Source organism: Nelumbo nucifera, chromosome 3 (genome assembly GCF_055504915.1).
Source record: "Nelumbo nucifera cultivar China Antique chromosome 3, China Antique-T2T, whole genome shotgun sequence".
Lineage (NCBI taxonomy): Eukaryota > Viridiplantae > Streptophyta > Magnoliopsida > Proteales > Nelumbonaceae > Nelumbo > Nelumbo nucifera.
In genome coordinates this window covers 5196210-5205818 of record NC_142651.1, presented here as the reverse complement: position 1 = coordinate 5205818, position 9609 = coordinate 5196210, and the positions used below count along the sequence as shown (strand labels likewise).

The window sequence follows — 9609 nt, the reverse complement described above, 5'->3', positions numbered from 1 at the left end:
TTATCCAAAGCTCAAGATGATGCCACATTGGTGCCACATCATTGTATCGTTGGGAGCAACGGTTCCAAAAATGAGAAAACACCAAATTTGACGTTGTCTCAAACCATGCCTTCCCAATTTCCAAGGTGTGGTCTGGGCAAAACTTTTTCTGGAAAAAAAAGAACCAAACATCTGGTTTTCTGGGGCAACCTTTTTTTTTTTCTGACATGACACCATTTTCTGGGGCAATGGCATTGATGCCAAACAACCCCCAAAGTTTTTGCTTGCAGATGATCCGGATTCCGGACCCAAGGCATGGGTGACGTGGTTGATCACCTCCAGCAATGCAACTCATCAACACACGCCCTTGAGCTGATTAACATCAACTGCCCCACCCTGCGAAGAGATGCTCAATTTCATCACCTGGCTAGCTAAATAGGATTTAAGAACAGACGCAATGCCCATCTTTACCACAGACCAATTGCGAGGGGCCATGTTTAATGTATCTCAAGCTAAACTTGGATGCTTCTATCTGGAATGGTTCAGAGACAGACATCGAGGCTCTAGCCCTTACCTGGTATACCTTCTAGACCCAGTCCCCTTCAGTCAGCATTGGAGAATATAATTTTAGTCTACGAAAGTCTGATAAAAAAGAAAGTGGAAAAAAAATGTAGGGAGAATGACGGTTCAGCCCACCTCAAAATTCTTAGCTCTACCATATACCTGGGATGATGAATCAAGACAGTGGATCGATGTCAAATCCACGGCCAATATGCGGTTTATAAGGGCTACTAATAGACTAGTGTATTTCACCGAAAAATATTTATTATGTCCAGGCTTCAGAATCCAGTCTATCCAGACCAGCAATTCATCACTCGGCAGATAGTGAGTAGATTCCAGCTTACAGGGTGGGACCTTCGTACCGAATCTTAGTAGATGATGAGGCTCGTTGTTAGTGCAACCTACCCCCCAAAAACACAATTGAATTGCCCATGTCCTAATCCGTGAGGATGACAGTACTATCGATTCGTGTTATTATTCCGCGTCAGGTGCCAGCTGCCTAGTCTGCTACTAGTGATGACTATGGACCCAAGGTACCATCAATAATCTTCGTACCAAATACGTACAGTTTCTGTCTTTTCTGTCTACTTTTCCCCCCTCCGATGGCATTGCCATCCCTCGTTCGTTGTTGGCTCGCGGTTGATGGCATATTACAGTCTTGAGTACGCGGTTTCAAGTTTGAGAGCGGCCACTTCCAAAGCTAGGACTATTGGTATTAACTACAAAGCAGAGAGGAATAGAAATTACAATTTTCATATTGAATTACAATTTTCATTTCCTTGGAAAATATTTTACAGCAACAGGCGATCAAAAAACCTTTTTACAATACAAGGCAGTAAAAAACTGCAAAATTTACTTCCAAGATAGAAATACTTTCTCAAAATTTGTTTACATACATTAGACCACAAAACCTCACTCATCACCCTTGGTTCTGATGCTTACTCGAAGCAGCGCTGGTCACAATCTTAATACCCCTAACCCACAGTTTTGCCGTTTCAACCCCACCTTCACACACAAAATGTACTTCCTTCTTTCTTGTTGTCACCACCCTGAAAATACCTGGTTCATCAACATCCCCTTTCCATTTGCGATTCTTACGGAACAGCACGCTCGGCCCCAACTCGACCTCCTGACAAACTACATTCCTCCTACCTGATTTTCCCCACCTAAGTATTCCTGTGGCTTCCACTGTCTTCAAAAATTTCCCATGAAGAGTCCCTTTCCCTCCTTTAGTGTGTTTCTGCACATGCGCCCCACTTAGCACGAGCTTCCGAGCAAGCTCATCTAATATCACACGCTCAGCATCATATCCATCGTTCCTTCTTGCAAGGGAGAGAGCAGAGTCCCCTCTGGCAGTCTTGATATCACAACGGGCTCCACACGAGATCAGCAATTGGCACATGCATCCATGGCCTTCCCTTGCCGCTAGCATGAGAGGAGTGTACCCATCCCCGTCAGGTACATTGACATCGTAGCCCCTACTAGTTAACAAACGAATTGCATCCACATCGCCCCAGCGAGCTGCATAATGCAAGGCATAGAACCCATCAGCCCCACGATTACCCTTTTCAAGTGCAAATTCAAGCATCACCTTCTCGAATAGATCGTGGTTTTGGTTAAGCTCGGATAAAACAAGTGCTGTATCACCAGATTTGTTTTCCAGCTTTACGTCAGCTCCAGCATAAACAAGCACCCGGAAGGCTTCCACATGGCCCTCCCTGGCGGCAACCATGACAGCTGTGAATCCATTCTCATCCTGAAGGTTAAGGTTGATACCTGGCCATCTGATCAGTGTATTCAATGCCACAGTGTCCCCTGTGGCAGCAACAAACAACAAAGGGCAAAATACGGATGCATTGCTCGATTGGATAACCTTCCCAGCACGAACTACATCGAGCAATGCTCGTTGGAAGCCAAGAGTCCATCGGTTTGATCCAGCGATTGAACTTGCACACTGACCAGCCAAGTTGATTAGGCCAAAGTCAGAACCAGATGAAGCAAGGACTCTGAGACACTCCTCCTGTCTAAATCTTGCGCAAATCATCAAAGCCGTATCGCCAGACTCAGTTCTGGAGTTGATGTTGCAGCCGGCATCAATCAAGCGTTGAAGTATTTCGGCTAAGCCAAGTCGTGCGGCCAAGTGTATTGGATGGAACTCAGTCTTCCGGGTTCTTACAGGGAATTCTACGTCGGCGCCACAGTCCAAGAGCACATCTAAAGCTCCTGCATTTCCACAGAGGATAGCGTGGTGAATGAGGGTCCTCCCATAGTGCGGAGTGTCGGGAGAATGGTGTTGAAGGAGCATGCGCAGGACAGTCCCACTGGCCTCAAAATACTCCACTGCGCACCAGGTGACAGCATAGGGCTCTGCTAGTCCTGCGCCCACCCGGAATTCCTCCCCCGAATTGGTGTCCCAGGACCACGCTCCTAGCTGCACTTTGGCGTCCGTTCTGACTCCGGCCTTTGATTCAATTAAACACATCAACTCAAATTGAATTGTATTCAACAATGCTAAAAGAGATTGCGCCCCACCCAACACAGGTTTTCAAACGGGTATCGATTTGAAGCATTAAAGTTTTAAAAATCTTCAAGCCTAGACAGGTGTGTTCGTGCATGCATGATCTTTACACAACTTCAATAGAAAAGCCGTCACACAGTGAGGGTTTAATGTAGCAAGTGCAGGAAGAAAAGTGTAGCGGACTCGGACTCGGTGATATCGGAATCAAGTGTGGGCCTCGTGACTTGCGACCCTCTTCTAAATATTCTTCTTCTGAATTCTGATAATCAAAGGACAAACATTCAATTGGCCTCCTAAAGAGGGGGTACACGCAAATTTTGGTGGGAATCATTTGATTTTCAACATGCCGTGGAGCCGTGGCACCGTGCTACTACCCCCAGGGCCCAGGGCCCCAGGCGGCAGCGGCCCCAGTTGTTTGTATTTTATAGCACCACGGAAATGTTAATAGTGTGGTATTCTGTTGGCTGCCAGCTGCTAATGGGCATTTTAGTCAATACATGTAGGAAATGGACAGTAAAAATACAGACATTTCGACCAATTAAAATTTGTGTAATTTTGTCCTCCCAGACCCAGAAACAAGATCCTGTAGACCGGTATGCAACCATTCTCTTCGTCTCTAGTCTCCCGTGAGAAAACCGCCACTATATCGACCAGGATCCAGACGGGCCATTAAAAGTGCGCCCCCCACTAAGGGATCACGTGATCAACTCGGTTCAGATCTGGATCCGATAAATAGGGAGTTCCACACTCTCATAATTCCATAAATTGGATTTTGGACATCGTCACTTGTGCTGAGATTGCAGCAGGTTTGTCCCATTAGTCCACATACATAATTCACGTGCTCTGCTATAATTTTCTCAACTCCAATCGGTAGGCCGCACAGCAGCCCAACCATTGGAATGATACAAGCGTGTCAAACCGTGACCCTGATTATTGTATCCAGAATCGCACCGCATAACTGAAGATCTCTCTCCGGGCCCCGCCCCGCAACAAGGGAATTAAAAGAAAATTAATAAATTAAATGCTTACCTGCAAGAGCAAACGGACGACGGAGACCTGTCTGCTGACAATGGCAGCCACGAGTGCGGTGCAATCCACGTTTGTGTGAAGCGAAGGCCTGGACGATTGTAGCAGCACTCGATCAGTGGCATTCGCATCCACCCAGCACTGCCATTTAATAAGACATATAATCTCCTTTTATCTCACTATGATTGTCGTTAATAAAAAAAATTCAAAAAAAAAAAACAAATAGTAAATTTTATAAAATGGGTTTTGATCAATAGGTCCACGTCAAGATGCGGGTAAGAGACTGAGGTAACACACCCACATTCATGGATCCGGTTCCAAATAGGTTATGAGGAAAGATGACCAAACAAAGACCACGGGCATCAATTAAGTTCATCTTTCAGATGTGAATCCTTGGGATAAATTGAATGGATGAGAATGGTGGCAAGATGTTGGCGCCCATTTGGATAGGGAAAACGGTTTTTACCTTCATGAGGGTGTCCACGACGTCCACAAACCCTCTGCAGCATGCGATGACCAACGCATGCACAGCAACATGGGGCCGGATGAGGTCCGAACCCATAAGAAGCTCCGCAAGCCTAGCCCGTCCATGGCAACTAGCCTCCAAGAGTGCTTCCTCACACGCCGGCTGGGACGCTCCGGCCTTGATCAAGATGTCCAAGATCTCGTGGTAACCCTCCCTCACTGCCACTGTTGTCGCATAGCCTCTAAATAGATTCTGATTCACATCGGCACCCACGCTCTGTCACCATCAAAATCCCCAGACCCTAAGTAAAATCGAAGGACAGCAAGAGAAGGTAGCAGCACTCTCTCTTCTTTGTTGCACCCACTTATTTTGAATGAAATTGAAATTTTTCAAGAAAGGGTATGTAGATGGTGAATACAAAACTAGAGCAGTTGAGTATAGCTTGGATTTTCGTTGAGTAGAGGAGGGTATCATCATACAGGACAAAAGTACATGATTGTATGAAACAGCTTTGAAACATGGAAATGGATATTTTACTATGTAGTAGGAAGTAGATAATGGGATAGGATAAAACACGGAATGGGGAGATGGGTACAGTCAAGGTCAGATGCAAATGCATTATTTCTTCTTGGTAAAGGATACAAACGCATTCTTGATCCTACAAATATAATTATGGGTTTGCTTTCATCTGCTGTTTGTACACTACTTTGACAGTAAGTAGAGGTTTTTTAATGTGATATTAGTAATCATATTATCAATTCTTTTACAAAAATAATATCTTTTCTCCAGAGATTTTAGCAAAATACTATCATATTATCCGGTGAGATGCGGTGGATTGGATGATCAAGATCCACGCACACTTAGATAATATTAGGCAAAAATACTATCATATTAGTAATTATATTATCAATCTTTTACAAAAATAATTGCTTGTCTCCAGAGATTTTAGCAAAATACTATCACATTTGTCCGGTGAGATGCGGTGGATTGGATGATCAAGATCCACGCATACTTTGATAATATTAGGCAATATCCGGGTTCTGATCACGACTCGAATCCGTTCGTGCAAGGGTAATTAATGGAGGGAAAAAAAAAGAAAAAAGAAACCATAAAAAACAGAGGTAACATTGTTTAATTGGATAGAAAGGATTAAGAAAAATGAAACGGCAGCCGTGACGATTCTCTATTTCTCTATTATATAAACCTGTACGTTTTTCCTATTATTTACTTTACAATCGATTGAACGATCTGCCGATGATCCAAACAAAAAAGAAATTATTTCAAACTAAAAAAGCGAACTCTATATGAGTACAGAATATCAGAGATGATCTTTAATCAAAACAACGATCGATCGAACACTGGCATGTGAGACATATCTCCACAATAAAAAAATGACAAAAACCTGAGTGAAGACATTTTTCATTTTTGTGTCCAGACTCCAATGCATTGTATTGTGAATTGGAGAGGTACTGGAGAAGGAGCTAAAGGTCACGAGAGTGAAGAGACGTTGATTTTATTTGATTTGCAGATACGATTCGCACCGCCCAATATTCAACACAACACTCGAGGCTGGAGCTAGACTGACTACTCCGTTCGACCATGAATTATATGTATTTACTCCAAACGAGCAAAGTTTTAAAAAGAAAGAAGAGTCAAATCTGTAAAAGCGCAAGGGAATTTTAGGAGGACAAGGACCAATTTGAAGCTTTAAAAAGTCAATCGAGTTGGTTGGGACCCATTAGACGCTGGGTCCCGATGTTCTCGGACGAGACACTCGGAATAATTTTGGGACAAGGAAATCAGTTCTTTTTTTCTTGTTATTTTTGGGATAAAATCTTGAAGAAAAAAAACTCATTAATGCACATTAACACTAGAATAAATAACTTTTAGAAAATGAAATATAAGCAATTAAAAATTTAAAATAGTTGAAATATCATATCAAATGCCGGTTCAAGAAACAAAACAAGAAGAAATTAATGAAGATATAGCAAGATTTAAGAGGCATAAAGCCTGTACTGATCTCAAAAGCCTAACGAGATGAAAAAAGAAGAAACAGATTATGAGCTTCAAATTATGTTAGCTGAAAAAAAAAAGCTTCAAATTGCGAGTACAATGCCGCGGGAACGGGAAATTATGTTAGCTAAAAAAACTTCAAAAAAAGCTTCCGTCGTTTTCGTAACTTTTAAAACTAAATCACGACGAAGACCGCTAAAAGCACTCAGACGAAAACTTCTCCCAATTTTAGCAAATTTCCGCAACCAAACAAAGAGAGATCCGGCGGTCCAAATGTCCAGCTTAAAGGAATAATTCAAAATCTGTCGAGAAAATAGCCTGATTTCAAATTTTGAACAGAATGCAGATGGAAATAACCACATTTCATGTTTTTAGAACTCGTACGGAGAGATGCTCTCTCTTCTGTCTCTATGTGAGGTGCCAAGTTGAACTTAGACTGAAAAGACCAAATACGAAGAAGCATGGCAGGGAGCAGAGACCAAAACCATCAAACATCCTAATCTCAGCAGATGATGAAGGAGATAAATGAAGTAACCATGTAAAAAAAACCACACTAGGTGTAATATATGAGAGATAAATGAAATAGGAAAACAGATAAGCTTACGGCTTACCAGTAGTTTCCGAACCAGCGTCAGGTTTCCAGTATGAACTGCGAGAAACAACGGCGTGACGTAGGTCTTAAACTCCTCGTACTCGATCCGAACTTCATCTGCGGATTCACCATGTAGCAGGACCTCTGTCTTCCTCGACTTGAGGGAAACAGCACCGATGAAGTTCACGTCGACGCAGGGATCGGCGATGCATTCTAATGCTGAATTCAGATCTCCAATGTGCGAGGCTTCCACGAGACGCTGAGATACCTCCGTCTGACAATCAACCGGAAAAACCTGTTTTCCCGCAAGAAAACTGCCACCGGAGTGACCGAAGACCGTCATTTTATGGGACGGACCGACAGGTTTTCCGGCAGTTTTGTCTGGAACTTGAGGCACCGGAAGTCAAGAGAGAACTCCCATGGATTCTAACTTCTAACCCTCTGCAGTCTGCACCTCGGGTTATTCTCTCTGTTTCCGGGTCTCGGAGTTCTTGAAAGAGAGTGAGAGAAACCTTGAAAACAGTGATCCAGGTGGTAGGGGGGAGGATGGCCAATGGCGTGCCTCTTTATTAGAGAAGGTTTGTTTGGTTGACTATGGTTAAAAATATACAGGGAGTACCGGAGTACCCGGGTTAATGGTAGGGCCCATCATACTGGGGACTCTGTTTGGGCCCACATTGCAAAGTGTGCATTGTATTGTATTACAATTTACAAACCACAATAAAGAATTCGTTGATTTTGTTGAAGGAAAAGATCGAAGAGCAAGACCACTGGTTATACTGTAGTCCCTATGATTCCATTCACACCGAATCATGTTTCCCTCCATATTATAACATACGGGCCCGTTCGGGAGGGTCCGGCTTCTATCAGGGCACAGTTGATGCGTGCATCGTTCGCGCAGAATGAAGACGCGCCACACGTTTTTCCTCTCTCTCCCTCTCCGATCAGCAGCGACCAACAGTTTTCACCGATGACCGGAGAAAACTGATGGATAATTTTATAGGATAAATTTATAAAGTAAATCTAACCTAGAATGAGAAAAGGGGAAATAAACGGATTTATGTAAAGCGACTTTTTTAGGATAAATTTATAACATGATGTGTTGAACAGTCGCCGGTGTTCTCTTCTCTTCTCTTCCCTCCCTACCGTCCCTACACAGTACTGAACCGCCCCAACGAGTGCCTGAATCTCCATCGCCCAAACAATAACGCCGTCAGAACCGCTGCTACAACCCTCGCCGTTTGGAGGCGGAAATGGGGAAATGGGTGTCGGAGATACGTGAAAACGAGAATTTGATTTGATAACTTCGAAACGCCGGAGTTGGCAGCCACTGCCTATGACGTTGCGGCGTTACAGCCTAGAAGGCGGTCTGCAAGTTCATGAGGAAGTTTTATTGTTGATATCCGGTCGGCAGCTCATGAGGCGGCTTCATTGCTTAGAGTTAGAGGACCAATGGAAAGATTCGAGGTGTAGCTCCAGCTCGTACTCTGTTCCAACAATCATCGGGGTTGTCGCAGAGTATCTATGTTGGTGGAGCCACTTAATGTGATTTACAAGGTTCTATCTCCTGGGACTTTTCTTGAGCTCCCCGAGAGATTTAATGGCGGATTCTTGAAAGAGATCTATCTCTTTTTTGCTTGAGGTCCGACCGGCTTTTGCTTAACACGGTGGAGGACGTCAATAAAAACTGATTAACAGTAGTTATTAATATAAATAAGTGGTCGGCCGGCTTGGGGGATTACCGTGGACTGGGTGCTCACGCTGGTGAATACGCTTCAACAAAAGAATCAGGGGCGAGCGAGTTTGGCTTCGGTCAGTGCAAGTCCATGCTAATATCCTTCGATTAGCTTCCTGCACGCTATAAAGGCTATTGGAACGGATGTTGCACTGACTGAAGCTGATCTCGGGTGCAAACGGTGCATACATCTACCCTAAGAGAAGCCAGACTCCCTTAGGAAGGGTAGATTGATGATTCAGCTTAAGTTGCTTTAAAAAAGGCAGACTCAGAAAGCTAAGAAGCCGCTGCACTTGAATTTGAGATATTCTCATCACACAACACGTCTTACACCGATCTTACAGTTATATCCTACCCTGCCCTGTATTAAGAATATCTTCTTATGAATAATAAATACATGTAAGAAAAATGTTATGAGTTAGGAGTTAAGATTATGAATAATGAATACATATAAGAAAAATGTTATGGGTTAGGAGTTAGGACATATTGTGAAATCGGTGTGAAGCGTGGTGTATGACGAGCAGATCCGGACTCGCTGTGCTTCAGCCTTTTCAAAAGGGCACTTAGCCACTTATAAGCAAAGAAGCCATAATAGCACTTCCACCATTACTACTATCATGGTATATCATGTCATCGTCATATAAATAAATGATTATTAAAACCTGAAAAAAAAAAAAACTCTAAAATCCGTGTGTGAGTGAGTGATTTTGAAGATAACT

The 9609-nt window shown here is 43.3% G+C and overlaps 1 protein-coding gene across 3 annotated transcripts; it reads right to left on the bottom strand.

The window, feature by feature from the left end:
* Nucleotides 1–1274: 1274 nt before the first annotated feature.
* LOC104592936 (ankyrin) lies at nt 1275–7882 on the bottom strand. 3 transcript variants are annotated; one of them, XM_010252487.3, is made up of 4 exons: nt 7175–7879; nt 4551–4826; nt 4088–4225; nt 1275–3001 (listed from the first exon to the last, which is right to left on the bottom strand). In XM_010252487.3, exons 1-4 carry the CDS (start codon nt 7496–7498, stop codon nt 1460–1462), a joined length of 2280 nt encoding a protein of 759 aa, XP_010250789.1. In that variant the 5' UTR covers nt 7499–7879; the 3' UTR covers nt 1275–1459. The 3 variants fall into 3 exon arrangements, with proteins under 3 accessions (XP_010250789.1, XP_010250790.1, XP_010250792.1); XM_010252488.3 differs by having other exon boundaries at nt 4551–4802; nt 7175–7876; XM_010252490.3 differs by lacking the exon at nt 4551–4826 and having other exon boundaries at nt 7175–7882.
* Nucleotides 7883–9609: the final 1727 nt, after the last annotated feature.

Excerpts from the sequence above, each read along its gene's own strand:
- LOC104592936 (XM_010252487.3), bottom strand. The coding sequence starts at position 7,498 with ATGACGGTCTTCGGTCACTCCGGTGGCAGTTTTCTTGCGGGAAAACAG. Across the intron at positions 4,827-7,174 it reads CGCTGGTTCGGAAACTACTG|AGCGTGGGTGCCGATGTGAA; the intron begins GTAAGCCGTAAG and ends TGATGGTGACAG. Across the intron at positions 3,002-4,087 it reads TCGTCCGTTTGCTCTTGCAG|GCCGGAGTCAGAACGGACGC; the intron begins GTAAGCATTTAA and ends ATTGAATCAAAG.